General features: G+C 66.6%; 2 protein-coding genes across 5 annotated transcripts; one reads left to right on the top strand and one right to left on the bottom strand.

Moving 5' to 3' along the window:
• Positions 1–638: 638 nt before the first annotated feature.
• XNDC1N (XRCC1 N-terminal domain containing 1, N-terminal like) lies at positions 639–4,284 on the top strand (the record flags this gene model as incomplete). Its single annotated transcript, XM_080613591.1, has 9 exons — positions 639–999; positions 1,861–1,999; positions 2,071–2,226; positions 2,376–2,509; positions 2,618–2,694; positions 2,853–3,043; positions 3,527–3,587; positions 3,748–3,869; positions 4,073–4,284. The coding sequence occupies exons 1-9, from the start codon at positions 955–957 to the stop codon at positions 4,282–4,284; spliced, it is 1,137 nt and encodes a 378-aa protein (XP_080469717.1). The 5' UTR covers positions 639–954.
• A 320-nt stretch (positions 4,285–4,604) lies between these two features.
• Positions 4,605–21,955, bottom strand: NUMA1 (nuclear mitotic apparatus protein 1). 4 transcript variants are annotated; one of them, XM_080614446.1, is made up of 26 exons: positions 21,648–21,955; positions 19,637–19,706; positions 19,300–19,388; positions 17,631–17,710; positions 17,095–17,177; positions 16,938–17,018; positions 16,645–16,729; positions 15,825–15,957; positions 14,966–15,123; positions 14,622–14,739; positions 13,748–13,865; positions 13,359–13,499; positions 13,067–13,186; positions 10,098–12,938; positions 9,956–9,997; positions 9,385–9,453; positions 9,181–9,291; positions 8,878–9,096; positions 7,756–7,913; positions 7,412–7,655; positions 6,654–6,927; positions 6,426–6,562; positions 6,147–6,350; positions 5,279–5,374; positions 5,018–5,185; positions 4,605–4,918 (listed from the first exon to the last, which is right to left on the bottom strand). In XM_080614446.1, exons 2-26 carry the CDS (start codon positions 19,676–19,678, stop codon positions 4,883–4,885), a joined length of 5,847 nt encoding a protein of 1,948 aa, XP_080470572.1. In that variant the 5' UTR covers positions 19,679–19,706; positions 21,648–21,955; the 3' UTR covers positions 4,605–4,882. The 4 variants fall into 4 exon arrangements, with proteins under 4 accessions (XP_080470572.1, XP_080470573.1, XP_080470574.1 ...); XM_080614447.1 differs by lacking the exon at positions 21,648–21,955 and adding an exon at positions 21,072–21,288; XM_080614448.1 differs by lacking the exon at positions 5,279–5,374.
• Between the last annotated feature and the right edge of the window lie 242 nt (positions 21,956–22,197).

The raw sequence follows: 22,197 nt of genomic DNA, 5'->3' as shown, positions 1-22,197 counted from the left end.
GGACATTTCCAGGCCCGGAGCGGGACGCGCGGGCTCGGCCGCGGTCCCGGTGGCACCGGTCCCCCCTCACCGCCGGTGTCAGCGCTGCCGGGGCGCGGCTCCGCGCCGGTCCCATCCCCGTGCTCGCTCGGTGCCGCTCTGTGCTGTGCCGCGGGGAGCGCACCCGGCGGACGGTCCCTTAGCGGGGCCCGCGCTGGAGGACTACGTGTCCCGTCATGCACCGCGGCGGAGCGCCGGGACCGGCTGAGGCGGGAACCGGGATTGGGACCGGGATCGGGACAAGAACCGGGATCGGGATCTGCGTTGGGAACGGGATCGGGGCTGGGATCGGGGCGTGAGGGGCCGGAGCTCTCGGTGCGCAGCGGGAACCGCCGCGGGGCCGGGGGTGACGCGGTTTGCGCGGGAGATTCAAGAGGTGGCGGGAGCGGGGCGGGGCTGTGGGGCAGGGCTGGGGTCCATGGGGGTGAATGGGGTGCGGAGCTGCGGGCGGGGCGGCACTAAGGGGGTAAAGGGGGGGTGTGGGGCAGGGCTGGGGTTGATGGGGTGGCGAAATGGGTCTGGGGGATGTGGGTCTGGGGACACCCGGGGGGGCCGAGGGGAGCTGGGGGCAGTGGGATGGGGCTGGGGGCTATGGGGAGCCCCAATGGGATCCCTGGGGGGCAGGAGCCCTGCTGTTCCCATGGGGAATTCTGGATACCTCCGTTCCCATTGGGATTGCTGGATACCTCCGTTCCCATTGGGATTGCTGGATACCTCCGTTCCCATTGGGATTACTGGATACCTCCGTTCCCATTAGGATTACTGGATACCTCCGTTCCCATTGGGATTACTGGATACCTCCGTTCCCATTAGGATTACTAGATACCTCCGTTCCCATTGGAATTGCTGGATACCTCCACAGCCCTGCCCCTATCCCCCAGGCTCTGCAGGGAAGGAAGCTCCAGGAGATCCCGGATGGCTCCGGTCAAAATCAGCTTCGTGGTGTCCTTCTCCTCACAGGTCCCAGGGGTTTCCTATGGGGGGAGGTTGGGAAAGGCCTCGATTGCCCGGGGCTGCTGCTGAGGGTTCTGAAGGTGGAGGGATCTGGTGTGGGATGTACTGGGAATTCCACAGGGAATGGTGGGAGCAGCAGCAAGGAGCTGCCCATGATCCATAGTGTGTGCTGGGCTCATCCCATCCCTGGCAGTGTTCAAGACACAGGGGCTTGGAGCAAGCTGCTCCAGTGGAAGGGGTCCCTGCCCGTGGCAGGGGCTGGAGCTGGAGGAGCTTTAAGGTCCCTTCATCCCAAACCATTCCATGGTTCTGCATGGCAGGGATCACACCAGGGGCAGGGATCACACCAAGGGCAGGGATCACATCAGGGGCAGGGATCACACCAGGGGCAGGGATCACACCAAGGGCAGGGATCACATCAGGGGCAGGGATCACACCAAGGGCAGGGATCACACCAGGGGCAGGGATCACACCAAGGGCAGGGATCACACCAGGGGCAGGGATCACACCAGGGGCAGGGATCACATCAGGGGCAGGGATCACATCAGGGGCAGGGATCACACCAGGGGCAGGGATCACATCAGGGGCAGGGATCACACCAGGGGCAGGGATCACATCAGGGGCAGGGATCACACCAAGGGCAGGGATCACACCAGGGGCAGGGATCACACCAAGGGCAGGGATCACACCAAGGGCAGGGATCACACCAGGGGCAGGGATCACATCAGGGGCAGGGATCACACCAGGGGCAGGGATCACATCAGGGGCAGGGATCAGACACGATTCCTCCTCTCCCATTGCCTCCCAAGCCACCGGGCTCCCGGCTGGGATCTCGGCTCTGCCCCCACAGCTCTGCCCTCCCAGCAGGACCCCAAGTTCCCGGTGGAGAACCTGCTCCGTGCGGACGCCCCCCGGCCCTGGCTGTGCTGCCCGCAGGACCGCAGCCGGCAGCTCTGCGTGGAGCTGCAGCTGGAGCGCGCCCTTCCCATCGGATACGTGGACGTTGGTGCGTGCCCGGAGCCCGCAGGGATGGAGCCGGGCGCTCCGAGCCCTGCCTCCATCCCGGTGTCATCCCAGGGAACTGCGGCTGCGCCTTCCTGCAGCTCGAGGTGGGGCGCTCGTGGTGGCCGCGGGACCGGCCCTACCTGCCCTTGGTACCCAGCGTGGCGCTGATGAGCGCGGCCGAGGCCAGGCTGGAGCAGAACCGCTGCGGCGTCCGCATGTTCAAGGAAGGTAACGGCCGGATCCATAGGGAAGAGCGGAAGGGATGGGAACAGAGGGAACGGGGAGCAGAGACTGTGCCAGCCCTGCCCCTGCCTCCTGGTCCTGGACATGCGATGTCCCAGTCCCCCATCCCATCCCGTCCCATCCCATCCCCGCAGCCGACTTCCTGGAGCCGGCGCTGGGGCAGAGGTGGGACCGGCTGCGCCTCACGCTCCGCCAGCCCTTCGGCAGGCACAGCCAGTTCGGGCTCTCCTTCATCCGCGTGCGCACGCCCCTGGACCCACAGCGCCCGGTGGGTGCCCCAGCCCTGCCCGCAGGCAGCGGTGATGGGCTCCTCCGCCCCTGCTGCCGCCCATGCAGCTCCTGTCCCAACTCCCTGCATCAGTCCCTTGTCCCGCAGGAGGGTTCCAAGCCCATGGACAGCACTCAGAGCTCCAGCCCTGCCTTGTCCCGGGCTCTCCTTCCAACACCACTCTCGTAAGTGGAGCCACGGAATGGTTTGGGTCAGAAAGGACCTTGAGATCGCCCCAGTTCTGTTCCCTGCCATGGGCCTGGTCTGGTCCATCCCATCCTCTCCCTGCGCAGCCGCGGCTGGGGCACCCCGAGGTCCAAGCCCCTGCTCTCCTCATGCCCAGGAGCCGCAGGGAGGAGGAAGAGGAGGAGCTGAGGCTGAAGAGGCTCCTGGCCCAGCTGGAACCCTCCTGCCTCAGCCGCCCCGCGCGGATGCTGCTGTCGGTGGCACGGAGCCGGGCGCTGAGGTCCAGAACCAGCACCAGGGCGGACCCGGAGCTGCGGGATCGGGATGCAGGAGGAAGCCCAGCACCCGGTGAGCTGGGGCTGTGCTGGGTGCAGCGCAGGGAGCGCCCCAGCCAGGGGCACCCACCCTTGGCCGCACTGAGCTCCAGCAGGTTCCCACCTCTCCAGGTCTCCCCCGATCCCGTCCCTGGTATTCACCCTCCCAAAGGGATCTTGTCCTGCTGAGGGCTCTGCCCATGCCTGGAGGGATCCCATGGACAAGGCCACGGGGATCCCAGATGCTCCCCATGCCCACAGGGGTGCACTTGCCTGGCTCTGGGCACATCACCCTCCTGCTGGTGCATCCCTGGCTCACCCCAAGCCTCCCGTGGTCCGTGTGAGGGGCTCCAGCACGATGCTGATCCATGGTGATGCTCCAGCACAGGGATCCCTCAGGGATCATCAGTTGTATCCTATGGGTGCTTTCCTGCCTGTGAACACCGCTGGTGGGGTTCCGGGTGTGGCTCTGTTGGGTGCAGGCTGGGATTAACGCGTCTCCATCTCCTGTTGCCAGGCTCTGCACAAGGTGTCCCCCCGAGAGCCCCCTGGGACAGCAGGGAGGGAGCTCCCAGCAGGTGCCCCTTCATCCTCCTCCTCATTCCCTGCTCCAAGTCTTTCCCAGCCACCTCCTCACTCTGTCCCTGGATCCCAGCCTTGGCTGGGGCTGGTTCCCTGCTCCCCGGGGGGGGGCAGGACGTGGGGGAACGAGCTCTGAGCTTCTCCCTGTTCCTGCAGGTCCCTGCCAGGCCCCTCCAGGGCAGGAGCACGGCCCCGAGCCCGCAGGCAGCGAGCAGGGCACAGCAGGAGAGGGGACAGCAAAGGGGACAGGGAGACGGGCGTCTGCCCCATCTGCTCCGGTGGGTGCCCAGCAGGGGTGACCTCAGGCCTGGACCTGCCTCTGCATGAGCAGGGATGTGGGGCAGGGAATGGGACCCACCGAAGGGGCTCAGCACAGTGTGTGTGCGTCCATAGCGGTGGGAGCGCGGCCGTGGGGCTGGAGGCACAGCCCAGGCCCCGCTGGGGGTCACTGGTCCAACCCTGTCACCTCCTGTGCCCCCAGCGCGCTTCAGCCTGGAGCTGCTCCCCACGCACGCCGCGGGCTGCGGGGAGGATGCTGATGGAGCCCCCCCTCCTGCGGGGACAGAGCCCCCCTGGGTGCCCTGCCCCATCTGCGCCCGGCCCTGCAGCACAGCGGAGGTTCAGCACCACGCCAGCACCTGCGGGGAGCCGGGGGGCAGCGCGGCCTCAGCCCCCAGCCACGGGGGGCTGTGAGGATGGGGAGCACGGATCTGTCCATGGGGCTGGAGCTGCTGGGGGCTGAGAGCAGCACGGGCAGGATGTGGGGCAGGGAAGGAGCTCAGCATCCCCATGAAGTGATCTGGAGGCTGGTGTGGGGGGAGCATGGGGAGCACCCCAAGGGTTGGGGGGTTTTAAGTGGAGAAGAATAAAGGAGAGAGGGAAGTGAATTGTGGCTGCTCCACGGGTGAGTGGTGGCATTGGTGAAGAGGAGGATGGGGAACCCCCCCTTGGGGTCCCTGAGCCCCCTGGACCCTAAAGCAGGGCCCGGAGAGGAACCAAGCCCCCCCCAGCGCTGCAGGAGAAAAATACAATTTATTTACAAGTAGAAATACCTTAAAAATGCCCCTTTCTGCCCCCCCCCCGGTGCCCAAGGCAGGGGGGGTCCTGAGGGGGCAGGGGGGCTCCTGCCTGTGGGTGCAGGCAGAGCTGGGGGTCAGCACCCAGCCTGGGTGCAGGGAGGAGCAGGGTGGCAGCCCCAGAGGGGTGATGATACAAGGGGAAGGTGGCCCCCGTTGTCCCATCACCCCCCCGGGGCCGCTGGAGCCTCGGGGGGGGGACACAAGGACAAGGCTCAGAATTTGGTGTCCTTGAGCTGTTGACGACTGGCCTGGAAGGAACAGAGCAAAGGGGGGGCATCGATGATGGGGAACAGCCCCCATGGCAGGGATGGGGGGAGCAGGGGGTGATGGGGGGGTCAGGTCCTTACCTTGCCCTTGGGGGACTTGGCGGTGGCGATGCGGGGTGAGCGGCGGGCGCCGGCGCGGGGGGAGCCCTTGGGGGTGGCTTTGCGGGCGGCCGCGCGGCGCAGGAGGCTGCTCCCCAGCTTCTTGGGGGTGTTGAGGATGCTGAAGGCCAGGGACTGGCGCCTCTCGGCCTGCGGAGGGGGGCACAGTGAGCGGGGGGGGTACAGGGGGGTCACCCCTCATTACCGCCCCCCCAGCACTGCTGCTGCTGGTGCTGCTCTCACCGGCTTGGCGGGCGCCGGCTGGGTGCTGCGGCGGAGCTGGGCGCTGCGGCGCTGCGGGGTCTGGGCCCGCGGGAAGCACGTGGTGGGCTTCTTGGACTGCGGGAACAGGGGGGAAAGGGGGGATGGCACCGGGAGAGGGAGCAGAGCCTGGAGCTGGCTCCTGCCCCAGGGATGCTCCAGCACCGTTCCCTGCGCCTGAGCCCATCCAGAGACATCCTGGGGAACACCGAGAACCCCGGAGTGGTTTGGGGTGAAGGGACCTTAAAGCTCCTCCAGCTCCAACCCCTGCCACGGGCAGGGACCCCTTCCACTGGAGCAGCTTGCTCCAAGCCCCTGTGTCCAACCTGGCCTTGAACACTGCCAGGGATGGGGCAGCCACAGCTTCTCTGGGCACCCTGGGCCAGCGCCTCAGCACCCTCACAGGGAAGAGCTTCTGCCTAAGAGCTCATCTCAGTCTCCCCTCGGGCAGGTTCAAGCCATTCCCCTTGGCCTGGCCCTACAGGCCCTTGTCCAAAGCCCCTCTCCAGCATCCAGCACGGGTGCTCTGCATGTTCTCAACCTGTGCAGCCGAGGCCCTCAGAGCCATGGGTCAGGGGTGGCCTTGGCAGTGCTGGGGAGCGGTTGCACTGGGTGATCTCAAAGGTCCTTCCCCACCCGCCTGGGTCCTATGTTCTACGGCTCTTATGTTCTATGCTCTGTTATATGGTTCTATGGCTCCATGTTCTATGCTCTATGTTCTATGTTTCGTGATCTATGTCTCATGTTTTATGCTCTATGTTTCATGATCTATGGCTCCCTGTTCTATGTTTCATGTTTTATGGCTCCATTCTCTCTCAAGTTCTATGCTCTCTGACCCCTCTGTGCTCACCTCGGGGGTGTCAGGGCCCTGGTGGGACTCATCGGAGGCTCTCTTGCGCTGCTGGCGGGTGGTGATGCCGGGCCAGGCTGTGCTGAGGGTGCTGCGCCGGGCGGGGGGGCCCTGCGAGGGCTGCATGCTGGCACGGCGCAGCGTCTCCTGCGGGTCCCCCATCTTCATCTCCTCGTCCGTGATGGTCGCCAGCGAGTTGGAGGACTGGGGGGGTACAAGGGAGGTGTTATCAAGGCCCCCCTGCCCCGCGTGCCCCACGGCTGCCCCCGCGCGCCGTACCCTGCTCTCGAGGGGGTAGCAGGTCTTGAGGTGGGGCGGGCAGGCGCGGTTGCGCTGCTGCAGCTCCGCGATGCGGTTCCAGTCTTCCAACTGCTCGGGCTCATCCTGGCACGTGCCAAGGTAGAGGCTGCTGCGGCCTAAACACGGAGCAAGGCAGGGTCAAAGGGGGGGTTCCACGCGCCCCAAGTGAAGGCAGAGCCTTCCCCGCCCCCCCCCAGAGCCACGCACCGAGGCTGGAGCTGCTGCCCCCCTGCATGCTCCGCAGGGAGCTGCGGGTGACCGGGCGGTAGCCGGGGAGCCCCAGGAGCGCGGCGTGGCCCGGGGGGTCCTGCGGGGAGGAGGTGTCCGGGGGCAGCAGGGACTCCTGGGATGGGAAACTGGCGAGGGAGCGCGAGGAGCCCGAGCGCAGGCGGCTCCGGGCCGGGGCGGCGCTGGGCTGAGCCGTGGGGAGGCTGCAGAAGGAGACGTCAGCGCTGTCCGGTTCCTCGGGCTTGGCTTGGTTCTGTGGGGGAGAGCACGGGATGGGCTGGGACGCAGGGAGCTGAAAACTCCTCCAGCTCCAACCCCTGCCACAGGCAGGGACCCCTTCCACTGGAGCAGCTTGCTCCAAGCCCCTGTGTCCAACCTGGCCTTGAGCACTGCCAGGGATGGGGCAGCCACAGCTTCTCTGGGCACCCTGGGCCAGCGCCTCAGCACCCTCACAGGGAAGAGCTTCTGCCTAAGAGCTCAGCTCAGTCTCCCCTCTGGCAGGTTCAAGCCATTCCCCTTGGCCTGTCCCTACAGGCCCTTGTCCCAAGCCCCTCTCCAGGTTTCCTGCAGCCCCTTTAGGCACTGGAGCTGCTCTCAGGTCCCCCCTTCACACAGCAGAGGGGCAGGATCCCCTCCCTGCGCTGCTGCTCACGCTCTGCAGGTGCACCCAGCACACGAGGGCTCCGTGCTCCAGTGTTCACTGAAGCCGGGTTGCGCTGACCCCAAGTCCGGCTCACTTTGGTCATGGTGATGCTGATGGTGGTGCGGCGCCGCGCGGAGCGGGTCTGGCAGCCGGAGTCGAGCGAGAGGTCCCCGCAGGAGCCGGTGCTGGAGCGGTGCTGGGCCCGCGTGCGGCTGGGCAGGGGCGTGAAGTAAAGGCTCTCCAGGGACTCCACCTTGCGCGGGAGCCGCCGCGACGCCGGCGTCTCCTCCGTGGCCGCAGCCACCACCGAGTCCTCCGAGCGGGAGCGCGCGGCCTTCCTGCGGGACAAGGCACGGGTCAGGGGGACACCGGGAGTGCCGACACCGGCTCCTGGCGCTGGTGGCCAGGGTGGGCTCCACCGAGGCGCGGTGCCGGTACCTGTTGGTGTGGAGCGACCGCGCTTCCTCGAGGCTGAGGTCCAGGCTGTCGGTGCTGATGTCGGCGGGGTTCTGGCGGAACAGCTCCTGGCCCTTCAGCGTGTCCTTGGGCACCTGGATCTTGCCGAGCTCCCGGAGCTGCTGGTTGGCAAATTCCACCTGGATGGGAAGCAGAGAGGGATGCATCCTCCGAGGGAGACGGCAATGGGGGGAGAAGGAAGAAGGGAGAAGGAAGAGGGGAGAAGGAGGAAGGAAGGAGGGAGAAGGAGGAAGGAAGGAGGGAGAAGGAGGAAGGAAGGAGGCAGAAGGAGGAAGGAAGGAGGCAGAAGGAGGAAGGAAGGAGGCAGAAGGAGGAAGGAAGGAGGCAGAAGGAGGAAGGAGGGAAAAGGAAGGAGGGAGAAGGAAGAAGGGAGAAGGAAGAAGGGAGAAGGAAGAAGGGAGAAGGAAGAAGGGAGAAGGAAGAAGGGAGAAGTAGGAAGGAGGGAGAAGTAGGAAGGAGGGAGAAGAAGGAAGGAGGGAGAAGAAGGAAGGAGGGAGAAGAAGGAAGGAGGGAGAAGAAGGAAGGAGGGAGAAGAAGGAAGGAGGGAGAAGAAGGAAGGAGGGAGAAGAAGGAAGGAGGGAGAAGAAGGAAGGAGGGAGAAGAAGGAAGGAGGGAGAAGAAGGAAGGAGGGAGAAGAAGGAAGGAGGCAGAAGGAGGAAGGAGGGAAAAGGAAGGAGGGAGAAGGAAGAAGGGAGAAGGAAGAAGGGAGAAGGAAGAAGGGAGAAGGAAGAAGGGAGAAGTAGGAAGGAGGGAGAAGAAGGAAGGAGGGAGAAGAAGGAAGGAGGGAGAAGAAGGAAGGAGGGAGAAGAAGGAAGGAGGGAGAAGAAGGAAGGAGGGAGAAGAAGGAAGGAGGGAGAAGAAGGAAGGAGGGAGAAGAAGGAAGGAGGGAGAAGAAGGAAGGAGGGAGAAGAAGGATGGAGGGAGAAGAAGGAAGGAGGGAGAAGAAGGAAGGAGGGAGAAGAAGGAAGGAGGGAGAAGAAGGAAGGAGGGAGAAGAAGGAAGGAGGGAGAAGAAGGAAGGAGGGAGAAGAAGGAAGGAGGGAGAAGAAGGAAGGAGGGAGAAGCCCCTCTGTGCTGCCCCTACCTGAGCCTCCAGGCTGTGGACCTGGCTGGTGAGGTTCCTGCAGCTGAGCTCCGACTCCTTGGCCTGCAACACACTCTGCTGCAGCTCCTTGGCCAACCGCTCCGACTCAGCCCGCAGCTCTGTGTTCTCCTTCTGGAGCTGCTCCATGGCCTTCAGCTTCTCCACCAGCTCCTGGTTCTGCTGCTTCTTCGCATCGTAGTGAGTTTTTGCCTTCTCCATCTAGGAGGGTGAGGAGGGAAACCCATCAGCCTTCGCATGGACCGGGATGGGGATGGATGGCGATGGATGGGGATGGGACCATACTTGGCCTTTGTAGTGCTCGGCCGCCTGCTCCTTCTGCGCGAGCTGCTCCTGCAGCTCTGCCACCCTCTCCTGCTGGCGCGTGGCCTCCGACTGCAGCTCCCCCTCCAGTGCCTGCAGGCAGCGAGGACCCGGGCTCAGAGACCCCCCCGAGCCCCCACTCTGCCCAGCGCAGAGCTCAGCCCCAGGCCTTTGCTCTCCACTCACCTTCACTCTCTGCTGCTGGCTCCGTGCTGTCTTCTCGTGCTGAGTCAGCTTCTTATTGAGCTCCTCCACCTGGGGGAATGCCTTGGGTTAAACCAGCTCCAGGCACAAGATTCCCCCCTCTGGGTCCCAGCCACAAGGCCTCTGTGGGGCCACTTGTGCTGGGATTGTGGGGAAAATGGGACTTTTCCAACGCTGCTTCCAAGAGCCAACCTCACAGCACCGCTGAGGTCGGTGCTGCTGTGAGGCATCGCACCTCTGGCCACATCTGGCCTCCTCCTGTCTCCAGCCATTCCCACCAGCTGGGCAAGCAGCTGGACCATGGTTAAAGATGGAGGGAAAGGGATGTATGGGAGGAATGGGATATCCTGGCTCCCCCTAAATCCCACCTCCTGAGGAGGTATCACAGGAGCAATGGCTCCCTAAGGCTCACACTGGGAGGTGCTGAGCTGCAGGCAGCAGGTTTGGGATGAAGGCAAAGATATGGAGCTGCGCCTGCACCACAAGCGCAGCACGTGGGGACAGGGAATGCCGCTGGGAAGCAGCCTAAGCCGTGCACCATCACCCACGTTACCTGCTTGGCTTGGTCCTTCCGAACCGCCTCCAGCTGCTCCACCTGCGGGCACAAAGCGCAGTGACCATGGGGAGCGTGTCCCAGCCCCAGGCCCCGGGAGAGGCAGGAGACAGGGATGCAGGGATGCGCAGGAGCCCCTTACCTGCGCCGCCAGCCTCTGCCTCTCCTCCAGCAGCTTCCTCCTCTCCTCCAGCGCCGCCGCTCTGCTGCTCTCCTGCTCCTTGCCCACGGCCTCCAGCTTCCGCGCCGCCTCCTGCGCCTCCCGCCGGCTCCCGGCCACCAGCTCCTCGGATGCGGCTCGGAGCCGCTCCAGCTCCCGCCCGTGCCGCTCCTGCGCCTGCCCCAGCTCCGCCTGCAGCCGCTGCCCGGCGCGGTCCTGCTCCGCCGCGCGCTCCCGCAGCGCCGCCAGCTCTGCCTGCAGGGCGCCCAGGGCCTTGCCGCGCTGCTCCAGCTCCTGCCGGTGCTGGCTCTCCAGGGCGCCGCGCTCCGCCTGCAGCTGCTGGCACAGGAGCTTGAGCGGCGGCAGCTCCGCGGCCAGGCCCTGCGCGGCGCCCAGCTCCTGCTGCAGCGCGGCCACGAGCTGCTCCTGCTGCAGGCGCTCGTCCTGGCAGCCCTTCAGCTCCTGGTGCAGCTCCTCCTCGCGCTCGCTCTGGCTCTGCCGCTCCCGCTTGAGCGCCTCGATGGCCGCGCGCTGCTTGTCCATCTCCTCCTGGCAGCGCTGCACCTCCACCTTCATGAGCGAGCAGCGCTCGGCCGCGCGCGAGGCCGCCGTGGCCATCTCTGTCTGCAGCACCCGCAGCCTCTCCTCCAGCTTCTTGCTCTTCTCCGACTCGGCCAGGACCAGGCGCTTCAGCTCCTTGCTCTCCCCTTCCTTCTCGGTCACCTGCCGGTGCAGGATGGACACCTCGTGCTCCAGGCTCCCGATGAGGCCGCTCTTCCTCTCCAGCTCCTGCACGCACTGCGAGAGCTGCTCCTTCCAGCCCTCCTCCGCCCGGCCCCTGTCCTGCGCTGCGGCACGCAGGGACGCCAGCTCCTTCTCGTGGGCCGCGATGGTGCCCCGGCTCTGCAGCAGCTCCCGGCTCTTCTCCTGCAGCTCCTTGCGCAGCGCCTCCGCGCTCCCGTCCTGCAGCGCCTGCGCCGCCCTCGCCGCTTCCAGCAGCTTCTGCAGCTCCGATGCCTTCTCCCTGTGCTGAGCCCCTTCCCTGCGCGAGGCCTCCAGCTCCGTGCGCACCGCGGCCGCGCTCTCCCGCTGCTCCCTGCAGCGCTGCTCCAGCTCCTCCACCTGCACGCGCAGCGCCCGCGCCTCCACCAGCGCCTCCGGGGAACGGGCCCAGCTCGGCTCCTGCTCCCTCTCTGAGCCTTTGGCGCCCGCGGCGCTGTCCCCATCCACAGCCCGGCTCCGGGCGGCCTCTGCGGGACCCTGCAGCTCTTTGTCCCCCGCTGCGGTGGTGGCGAGCTCCCCTCGGAGCCTGCTGACCATGTCCTGCAGCTCCCGCAGCTCCTCGGCGCACGAGGCCTTGTCCCGGCGCAGCTCCTCCAGCAGCCCCTGTTGCTCCTGCAGCAGCTCCCGCACCCGCGCCAGCTCCTCGCGGTGCCGGGCCCGCTCCACGCGCTGCTCGTTGAGGCTGTTCTGCAGCTGCGCCTCCAGCTCTGCCTTGCGGGCGCGCTCGGCCCCGCTCTCGGCCCGGCCCCGCTCCAGCTCCTGCCGCAGGCGCGCGGCCTCCTCGTCGCGGCTGCCCAGCTCCCGCCGGTGCTCCCGCAGCGCCTCCTCGAGCCGGGCGCGCAGCACCGAGCCCTCCCCGCGCAGCCGCTGCGCCTCGGCCTCCGCCTCCTGCTCCCGCTGCCGCCCGCCCGCCGCCGCCCGGCACAGCTCGGCCTCCGCGCCCCGCAGCCGCTCCACGGCTCCTTCCAGCTCCTTGCAGCGGAGCTGCTCCCGGGACAGCTCCTGCGAGGCCCCGTCCAGCGCCTCGGCCGCCCGCTGCGCCTCGGCCCGGTGCTGCACCGCCGCCTGCTCCGCCGCCGTCGCCTGCTCACGCAGGGAGCACACCTCGGCCCTCAGCCGCTGCTCCTCACCCTCCTTCTCCTTGGCCCATGCGCGGGTGCTGGCCAGGTCGGCCTGGAGGGCGGCCACGCGCTCCTGGTGCTCGGTGCCCAGGCGCTGCGCCTGGGCCTGCAGCGCGGCCACCTCCTCCTGCCGGGCCCGCAGCTCCCTGCCCAGCGCCTGCAGCTCCTGCTCCAGCTTCCCGCGCTCCTCGTCCTCCCGGCGGGCAGCGGGAGACGTCTCCATGGGCTTCTCCTGGCTCCTGGGCGGCTCCTGCTGCAGGCGCTGCCTCTCCGCCTCCAGCTCGGCGATCCGGGCCAGGCTGCCCTCCAGGCTCTCGGCCGCCCTCCTCTTCTCATCCTCCAGGATGCCCTCAGTGTTGCGCAGGGATTCCTCCAGGAAGAGGAGCTGCTCCTGCAGGCGGCTGTTCTCCCGCGCCAGCCTCTCCCTCTCGGCCAGGCGCTGCTGGCTCTCCTTGAGCCGGGCCTCCAGCTCCTGCAGCTGGGCCTGCTGGGGGCCCAGCTCCACCATCCTGCCTTCCAGCTCCCGGATCCGGCGGCTCAGCTCCGCCCTCTCCCCATCCCAGGCGGCCTGGTTGGAATCCTGGGCCTGTGCCATGGCCTGGAGCTGGGTGCTCAGGGAAGCGTTGGCCTCCTGCAGGTGCTGCAGCTGCTGCAGGCTCTGCTCGTGCCGGGCGCTGCCGGCCTCCCGCTCCCGCAGCTCCTGCTCCAGCTCCTCCTGGCGCCGCTGGCTCTCCGCGAGGGAATCCTGCAGGCTGCTCACCAGGCTGCCAAGCTGCTGCTTCTCCTCCTCCCAGAGGCCCCGCTGGGATTGCAGGGCTGCTTCCTGCTGCTGCTTCTCCTCCTCCAGCCGCAGCACCGTGGCCTGGAGCTCAGCACCTTTACTGGTGAGAGCGGACACCTCCTGCTTCAGCTCCTCCAGCTGCAGGGACAAGAGGGGAAGGGAACAGAACACACACAGGCTCAAGCGGTATTCACGCTGCTCTTCTCCCGGCAGTTTCCCATGGGAGCGCTGCAGGAGGCAGGGATGGGCTCCGGACGCAGCCGTACCTTCAGGACATCCCCCAGCACCTCTCCCTTCTGGCTGCTGCACTCCCCCAGCTGGGCCAGTTGATCCTCCAGCAGAGAGATCTTCCCTTGCAGGATCTCAATCTTCTCCTCTGAGCATTTCTGGGAACAGGAGCGATGGGAATGAGCACGGGCTGAGGCTCAGGAGGGCTCCATCACCCCCAGCAGGGCCAGCAGGGCACAGGGAACCCTGCCCAGAGCAGGGAAAGGCTTCCCATGGGATGTGCCTGCAGGACAGCAGCGGTGTCGCAGCCACCCCCCGGGCTGCGCTCACCTTGTCCTGCAGGGCTCCGCGCAGCTCCGTCTCCAGCTGCCCCTGCTTCTCCTGGGACTGGGCCAGGGCCGCGTTGTGCTCCTCCGAGAGCTCGTTCAGGGCCTCCTGCAGCTGCACCAAGTGGCTGCCGATCTCCCGGAGCTGCCAAGGGTGAAACCCCAGTCCCCAGAGGAACGTCCGATCGAGCCCAGCACTGCCCGGCTCCCCTGGGCCAGCACCCGCACAGAGCCCAGGCCCGGGCCGCTTGTACCCTGCAGCACCTCCTGCCCTTTGGCTGAGGAGCTGGAGCCAAGGCAGGCTCTGGGTGAAGGTCCCCATGGCAGAGCCCAGCGCGCTGCACAGCCCCTGTGCGCAGCCCCAGCCCCAGGGCAGGACCCAGCAGCCCGCACCTTGAAGGAGAGGTCCCCGTTCTCCTCGGAGAGCTGGCTGATCTTCCGGTCCATCTGACCCTTCTCGGTCTTCAGGTCCTGGCACTGCCTGAGCGCCTCGTGCAAGCGCACCATGAGGCTGCAGGGGAGGTTGGGAGAGAGGGTGAGGACCCCAGCGAGGCTGATGCTGCTGGGTACGGCCCAGGGCACTGAGGGGCCACGGTACCGCTGTGCCATGGGGCCAAACAACCACAGATCCAGCTCTAAACTGGATCCTAGCACATGGAAAAGGGGAGCAGGGAGATGTCTGTGCTTTGGCAAAGCCCAACAACTCCACACCAAGGGCAGAGGCAGGTGCAGGACTCCAGCCCCCCCTCTGCAAAGGGAAAGGGCAAACCAAGGACCAGGAGCCTGGGCATCCTTCCCAGGTAAACAAGGACAGGGCAGAGACCAGGACGTGGCAGCGCCAGGGAGCAAGGAGCGCCAGAGCCCAGGCCAGACCCAGGCAAACCGGGGTGAGCAGCTGGGGAAGGGGCACCAGTGGCAGCCCAAAGGCTGCCAGTGATGCAGAGCACATCCCATGGGGTCTTCCCACACCAGAGAGAGCTGTTCCCATGCTGGGATTAGAGAACAGTTCCAGGGAGACCTTAGAGCAGCTCCAGTGCCTAAAAGGGCTGCAGAAAACCTGGAGAGGGGCTTGGGACAAGGGCCTGTAGGGACAGGCCAAGGGGAATGGCTTGAACCTGCCAGAGGGGAGACTGAGCTGAGCTCTTAGGCAGAAGCTCTTCCCTGTGAGGGTGCTGAGGCGCTGGCTCAGGGTGCCCAGAGAAGCCTGGGGACACCGGAGTGACCCGGCCCAGCCTGGCAGGAGGAGGGGGCATTCCCAGGGGATCACCTCTCGTTCTTCTCCCTCAGCTCCTCCATCTCCTTGGGCTCCAGCTGGTCAGCAGCGTGCTTCTCATTGAGCAGGGCCAGGCGGTCGATCCGCTGCTGCATCAGGGTGATCTGAGCCTCTGGGGAGGAGAGAACAGGCCCGTTACCCCCTGCTGACCCCCAGTGCCCGGGGGGGCTGTGTCCGTCTGTCCCTCCCCATGGGTGAGGAGCCACTGCATGGAAACCCTCTGCAGTGGGAGACGGATGAGCAGGGCTCCATTGGGCCTGGCAGCATGGACCTGAGCATGGGCTGCAGCCGAGCCCCAGAGCCCCCCCCGATCTCAGGATGTCCCATTAGGGACTGACCCTTCTCCGTGATGAGTTTCCGGTTCTCTGCCAGCTCCACCTCCAGCTCATCCCGGTTTTCCCTCTCCGCAGCCAACTGCTTCTTGAGGCGGCGCAGCTGGAACTGGGGGGTCTGCATGACGTCCCCCATGGGCGAGGAGGGGGCCCCGGGCAGGACACTGTGGAGGGACACCACAGAGCACCCTTCAACCACAGCCTGGGCCTCCCAGTCCCACCCCAGGGCAGGGAAGGGCCTCAGCAGCTCTGGGCAGGGTCTGTGCTCATCAGCCAGGCGCAAAGGAGCCAGTTCCAGCCCAGCTTCATCCTGCCCATCACACATCCCAGCTTCATCCCATCGCGCATCCCAGCTTCATCCCATCGCGCATCCCAGCTTCATCCCATCGAACATCCCATCGCACATCCCAGCTTCATCCCATCGAACATCCCATCGAACATCCCAGCTTCATCCCATCGCGCATCCCATCGCATGTCCCAGCTTCATCCCATCGCGCATCCCAGCTTCATCCCATCGCGCATCCCAGCTTCATCCCATCGCGCATCCCATCGCACGTCCCAGCTTCATCCCATCGCACATCCCAGCTTCATCCCATCGCGCATCCCAGCTTCATCCCATCGCGCATCCCAGCTTCATCCCATCGCACATCCCAGCTTCATCCCATCGCACATCCCAGCTTCATCCCATCGAGCATCCCATCAAACATCCCAGCTTCATCCCATCGCTCATCCCAGCTTCATCCCGCCCATTGCACATCCCAGGTCAAGCCGGAGCCGATTCCTACAGGACAAGTCTCTGTGCACTCAGCTGCATCTCCAAGTCCCAACCCACCCTGCCCATTGCCACCAGAGCCAGGGCACGTACTTGTTGGTGCTGGAGGAGGATGAGGAGGATGAAGCAACCTTCTGCAGCTCCAGGAAACGCACCTCTCGCTTCTGTGGGAAGGGGAGCAGCGGGGAATGCTCCTCGGAGCTGCTGCTGGATGAGGATGGCGGGGCTGGAAAGAGCAAGTGAGAAGAGGGATTGGCATGGCCATGGCAGGAGGGAGGGTTTAGCAGCGAGAATTCCCCCAGGGCTGGATGAACCCAGCTGAGAAAGCCACAAGGCTGCCTTGCACCCACATCCCGCCCAGGAAGGCAGCACCTGCCACAGGGGCTCCGCTTGTGCCTGGTGGGAATTGCCCAGCGGGAATAAGGCAGCTCAGCCCTGGGCTGAGGGGAGCTGGAGGGGGACTTTGGAACCATAAATATAGGGAAAACTGCACTGGGTTTATGTTCTGGAAGAGACTCATCCGTGCTGGAGGGGCGCTGCTGGCATGGAGCTGAGCAGGAAGGTGCCAGCAGTGCTGAGCACTCACAGTGCCATGGAATCCTGGATGGGGTGGGATGAAGGGACCCTAAGGCTCCTCCATTCCCAACCCCTGCCACGGGCAGGGACCCCTTCCACTGGAGCAGCTTGCTCCAAGCCCCTGTGTCCAACCTGGCCTTGAGCACTGCCAGGGATGGGGCAGCCACAGCTTCTCTGGGCACCCTGGGCCAGCGCCTCAGCACCCTCACAGGGAAGAGCTTCTGCCTAAGAGCTCATCTCAGTTTCCCCTCGGGCAGGTTAAAGCCATTGCAGGAGGACACTTCCCCCGTCCCACCCCGCTGCTGGGGCTGGGGCTCAGGCCGGGGCCAGTGCTCACCCTTCCTCTGCAGGAACAGCTCCAGGTTCTCGCTCAGGCTCTCCTCATTTTCCAGCACGAACCTGAGGATTGCTGCCAGCTCCACCTGCAGCGGGAGGAGCCATGGGGTGAGCAGCTCCGCCGCAGCCCCCGCCGCAGCCCCAGGGCACCCCATGTTCTTATAACCCGGAGGCCCCATGAGCACCGCAGCACCCATCCTGCACCCTCCTTTAGGGGTCCTGGAGCAGCAGGGGCAGGTCTGGGAGCACCCCCGAAGGGCACCTCCACTTCCCAGGGGATGCAGAGGGAATTACCTGGCTCTCGTAGTCGAGCTCGCTCCAGTCCGCAGGGCTCCTGCAGCTCATGGACGCGTGGTACAGGAGCAGCACGGCCACCTGCAGCGAGCAGGGACCTGTCACCCCCCGGCCCCAGCACCAGCACCCCGCGGCCAGCGCCAGTGCCCGTGGTTACCTTGGCCAAGGCCAGCTCCTCTCCCTCCAGCAGCTGCTGTGCTGGGATCAGGCTCTCCGGGGCTGGTTTGTGCTTGCAGTGCTCTGCAATAGGAAGCAGCATTCCCATTCCCACCGGAGCCCCGGCCGCTGGGAACGCTGCCCATGGTACGTGGCCACCACCCCTGAGGTGCTGTGCTTGGGCTGGGGACCCCATGATGTGTCCCTGAGGAGAAGGGGCTGAGGGAAACTGCAGGGCACTTCCCAAGCCCCCAGATCCCCCCTCAGGTAAAGGTTTTCCAGTGGGATTTAAGCAGCTTGAGGCCGGACGCAGGCTGGGAATGCTGCCTCCGAGCAGCGCCACCGGCACCCGGCCCTCTTCCCCCCGCACTCCTCCTGCAGCAAGCCCGTGCGCTGGCGAGGATTCCCAGTGGGAAGTTCCCTTCCTGGGGGATCAGGGCAGCCAGGACCCGGTGTGGGGCAGGAGCTCAGGGAAGGGGATGCAGGAGCAGAGCCCCGGGGGCTGGGACCGGCACAGCCGATGGTGAAAGCTCTTACTCTGCAGGAAGGCGCAGATGAAGCTGATCCTCTGCGGCAGCGCCTGCTCCAGCGCCGATTCCGCATCCTCGCTCTGGAGCCTGGGACAGAGCCGGGACCGTGGGGAGCTCAGCCCGAGCAGAGCCAAGGCTGAGCACACGGGGCCATGGAGGCAGCCCCCAGCCCAGCCCCAGCTGTGCCGGATCGGTGCCGCTTCCTCCTCTGCCGCCACGGAGCTGGCAGCGGCCCCGGCAGCGGGAGGCACCGCAGGGGGATGCTGGCAGGGCCTGCAGCAGCTCCCACCCCCCTGCTGCTCCTCACCCCTGCCCCAGCCTGGTGCTGCTCTGGCACCGTTGCCGACTCCCAGAGCTTGGGCTTGGCTCGGGGACAGCACCGGGAGAGGATTCCCACATCCCCACAGGATTCCCAGCGCGGGGCCAGCGCCGGGGAGCTCCCCAGCGGGGCCATGGGGCCCGCTCAGCTTATCGGGATGTGCCCAGGAGCAGCCATGGCCGGAGCCCGCTGCTGCCGAGCTGGGAGCCGGGAGATTAACGAGAGCCACCTAAATATAACCGGAGCTGGCGGCTGCTTCCTCCCGCCCAGCACAGCCCTGCCCCGGGCAGCTCCCGTTACACCGGGTAATTATAGCAGCCAGCACCCGCGGGGAGCCATCGGGCCCTCTCCACGGCACGGATCAGGGGATGGGGTGGGATGAAGGCACCTTAAAGCTCCTCCAGCTCCAACCCCTGCCACGGGCAGGGACCCCTTCCACTGGAGCAGCTTGCTCCAAGCCCCTGTGTCCAACCTGGCCTTGAACACTGCCAGGGATGGGGCAGCCACAGCTTCTCTGGGCACCCTGGGCCAGCGCCTCAGCACCCTCACAGGGAAGAGCTTCTGCCTAAGAGCTCAGCTCAGTCTCCCCTCGGGCAGGTTCAAGCCATTCCCCTTGGCCTGTCCCTACAGGCCCTTGTCCCAAGCCCCTCTCCAGGTTTCCTGCAGCCCCTTTAGGCACTGGAGCTGCTCTCAGGTCTCCCCTTCACACAGCAGAGGGGCAGGATCCCCTCCCTGAGCTGCTGCTCACGCTCTGGGGGTGCACCCAGCACACGGGGGGGTTCCGGGCTCAAGCACACACTGGAGCTGGGTCATGGGGAGCTTCTCCTCACCCAACGCCCCAAGTCCTTCTCCTCAGGCTCGAGCCCATCTCCCCCAGCCTGGGTTTGTGCTGGGATTGCCCAATCCCCCGTTCAGGACCATTCTTCCCCTCCAGCACCATCAGGACACACATCCGGAGCGGAGCACCCTGTGTTCTCCCTCCCATGCCCAGGACAGCTCAGGCTCTAATTGGTTTTGCTCATGGACAAGGAACGTGGCTCCTGACGGACACATTCCTCCCATCCCTGTTTGGCCACCTCAGGTCCTGGGATGGAGCAAACAGGCTCCATCCTGCCTGTATCATCCTGGGGATCACCCAATGTCCCCAGAGAACCGCAGTGGTCCACAGGGTGGGAGCTTTTCCAAAGCTTCCCCAGGATCCCAACACTGCAGCTCAGGAAAACTTCCTGGGTTTCCTCACCTGAGCAGCCCTTACAGACACAAAGCACTCCCCAAGCACCTGATGCAACAGGGAGCCTCAAAGGACACAAAGTGCCCCCCATATCCCACCCGGATGCCCCCGGCTCCTCGTACTCACATTCTGTTGATGATCCGGATGAAGACGCTGCAGTCCCGGAGCTGGGACAGCTCCCGGAGGGGCTCGGAGCACACATTTGTGCTGTTCACCTACAGACGGGATGGGACGCTCAGAAGGGAGAAGCCAGCACCATTCCCTGCTGTCCCGGCTCCGGAGCAAGGCATCCCAGCACTTGTGCTTGCTCAACAGGAACGGTGAGCAAGGCTTCCCGGCAAACACCCACCCACCCGGGAGCAGCTGGGATGCGGCTGCCCCAGGACCTGCCCCAGCCCCGATCCCTCCCCGGTGCCGGTCCGGGTGCCGGCACCTCCCGTTCCTGGCGGGGGGGGAGCGTTACCCAAGCGAGCAGAGCCGCGGCCCTCGCGCCGTGCAGAGGCATCCTCAGGCTCGCAGGTCACTGCCCCGACCTGCAACGGGGGAGGAGCAATGAGCACCCAACACACTCATTACAGCAATGACAGCTCCTGCAGCGCCAGGGAGCCGAGCCCGCCACAGCCGGATCATGGGATGGGGTTTGGATTCGAAGGGACCTTAAAGCTCACCCAGCTCCAACCCCTGCCACGGGCAGGGACCCCTTCCACTGGAGCAGCTTGCTCCAAGCCCCTGTGTCCAACCTGGCCTTGAACACTGCCAGGGATGGGGCAGCCGCACAGGAAGAGCTTCCCAATCCCATCCCATCTCCTGCTGTGGAAGTGCAGCTGGCACCTCCTGGGATTCAGCCCTGGAGACTGGGATCAAGAAGAGCAGGACTCAAGGGAAACCACTGCTCAGGCTCCTCCTCCTCCTGCCATGTCCCACCCCAAACCTCTCTGCAATAATCCCTTTGAAGAGGGATGTAAAGCCCTGCTCCATCCTTGTTGTCCCTCTTGCCCAGGTTTCAATCCCAGGGACATCATCCCACGGGCTCCTCCATGGCTGCCCTGGGCCCGTGTGTGCTCCCGGCAAGGGGCTGCAGCCCATCCCGGTCGTGTCCGAGCACCGGCACCGCTGCTGGCACCAGCAGCATTCCAAGGAAAACCCCTTCCCTCAGGAACACCCGCGCGGTTCCAAGCCCAAAGCAGCGGCAGGCGCCAGGAGCCGCGGTCGTGCGGGATGAGCGGCAGCCGGAAGCGCAGTCGGCGGCTGGGGGCTGAGCCTTGGGGAGGGCTCGGTTGTAAACAAGCGGCAAAGGGCGCAGGACCAGCCCCGGCTCCGGGCGGGAGCCACGGCAGGGACAGGGATCCCCATGGACCTCATGGGGCCGGGAACTCAAACACCGGGAAGGAACAGGAGGGAGCGGCCGCTGCCTCCATCGGCTCAGCCGGGAAGCGCGGGCTGCTTGTGGGATCCTCGCTGGGATGGATCCTCCCGCCCTCCCTCCAGCCCAGCCCCACGGCGCAACCTCAGCACCCCCCGCACCCACCAGGACCCCAGACCCCCCCCGACCCCCGGGGTGAAACAGGGACCGTGTCCCCCGGAGCCGATGCACGGCATGGCCCGAGCCCATCCCAGCTCCGTGCTGGCGGCACCACCGCGACCCTCGGGGCCACCCGAGATCCCTGACCCGGGGGTCGGCGCCCGGCGGGGACCGGAGCTGCAGGGAAAGCCCCAGGACCGGGCCCCGCAGCGTTACGAAACCGGGGCCCCCGGAGCTCCGTCCGGGCCCCCCCTCCCCGGGTGCGCTCCCGCCTCCTCCCCCCCCCCCGCACGGAGCGCGGCCGCCGCAGGCCCCGCAGCCCGATGGCGGGAGGCAGCGCTCTGGGTACCGGCGCGGGGGTCCCGCGGGGCCTCACCGGGAGCAGCGGAGCGGCTCAGGCCGCCATGAGCCGCGCACAAAGGCAAAGTTGCGGTGTCGCTGGCGGGGCCGCGGGTGACGGCTCCCTCCTGGCCCCGGGCCACCTCCACGTCACCGCGCGCGTTAAAGGCGCCCGCGCTGGAGCCGGCCCCGGGCCGGGGTGGGGAGGGACAGAGCCAGCCCGGGGGGTGCTGGGGGTCCCCGGTGCAGGCTCCCGTTGATCCCGAGCCATCCCTCCCCGCTGCGAGGCCGTTCCCAACGCAGGAGCCATGGACTCGGGAACGCGGAAGGGGCCGCGGCCCCGCGCTCGTGCCGGGCCGGTGGTGCCGGGGTCCCCCCGCACACACGGACCCGCGGGTGCCCCCCATGGCGCTGGAAGGGACGCGGTGATGGCGCCGCTCCTCCAGAGCCGGGTCCCGGCTGCGCGGGCCAGGTCGGAGCCACTGGATGGGGGAGAACGGGGGGGGACGGAGACGAACGCAGGACCGCGGGTGGGAAGCAGCGGGACCCCCCGGGACAGCAGCGGGGCACCGGGAGCGGGGCTCGGCCACACCGACCCACGGAGCTCTCCTACCGGATACGGAGACCGGGCCGGGCCCGGGCAGCGCCGTCGCAGGGACGAGGCCGTTGCGAGCCCCGATGAAGTGCGACCGGACAGCGCCGTGGGGGGGCGCCCATCCGATGAAGCGGTTCCCGGGGTGAAGGCTCCTCCTTGGCCCCTCCCGCGAGCACCGGGCCCGGCCACCCGCGTTAGGCCTCACCGGGGGAGGGCACCGGCACTACGCGAGGCCCAGGCCGCGGCCGAGGCCTAACATCGGAACCGCTGGGCTCACGGGAACGGGACGGACCGGAACCCCCTGACCCCCCCCGCGTGCCCGTTGGGCCCTCCCCTCCCGCTGACACCGCCCCCTCCGGTGCCCCCGCCTCCTCCCGTCCCGGCGCCGCCGCCGCCCGGTTCAAACAGCAACGCCCGCCCCTGCCGCCTCCTCATTGGCTGCGAGGCGTGTCACGTGGGGCACGCCGGGACTACAGTTCCCAGCGTGCTGTTCAGCTCTCGCGAGAGCTGCGAAAAGTGCGGGGAGCGAGTTGCCATGGCAACAATGGCGGCGGCCAGGAGGCAGGCC

This window comes from Psittacula echo, assembly GCF_963264785.1.
Source record: "Psittacula echo genome assembly, chromosome: 3".
In the NCBI taxonomy this organism is placed as follows: domain Eukaryota; kingdom Metazoa; phylum Chordata; class Aves; order Psittaciformes; family Psittacidae; genus Psittacula; species Psittacula echo.
Note: the sequence above shows the minus strand (reverse complement) of the source record. Positions and strands in the feature narration are given on the sequence as shown.

Coding starts and splice junctions, on each gene's coding strand:
- NUMA1 (XM_080614446.1), bottom strand. CDS start 19,678: ATGCCTCTGCACGGCGCGAGGGCCGCGGCTCTGCTCGCTTGG. Junction 17,178..17,630: donor CATCTGCGCCTTCCTGCAGA/GTAAGAGCTTTC, acceptor TTCCTATTGCAG/AGCACTGCAAGCACAAACCA. Junction 13,500..13,747: donor ACGGGGACCTCTCCTTCAAG/GTGCGGGCTGCT, acceptor CACCCTTGGCAG/CTCCGGGAGATCGGCAGCCA.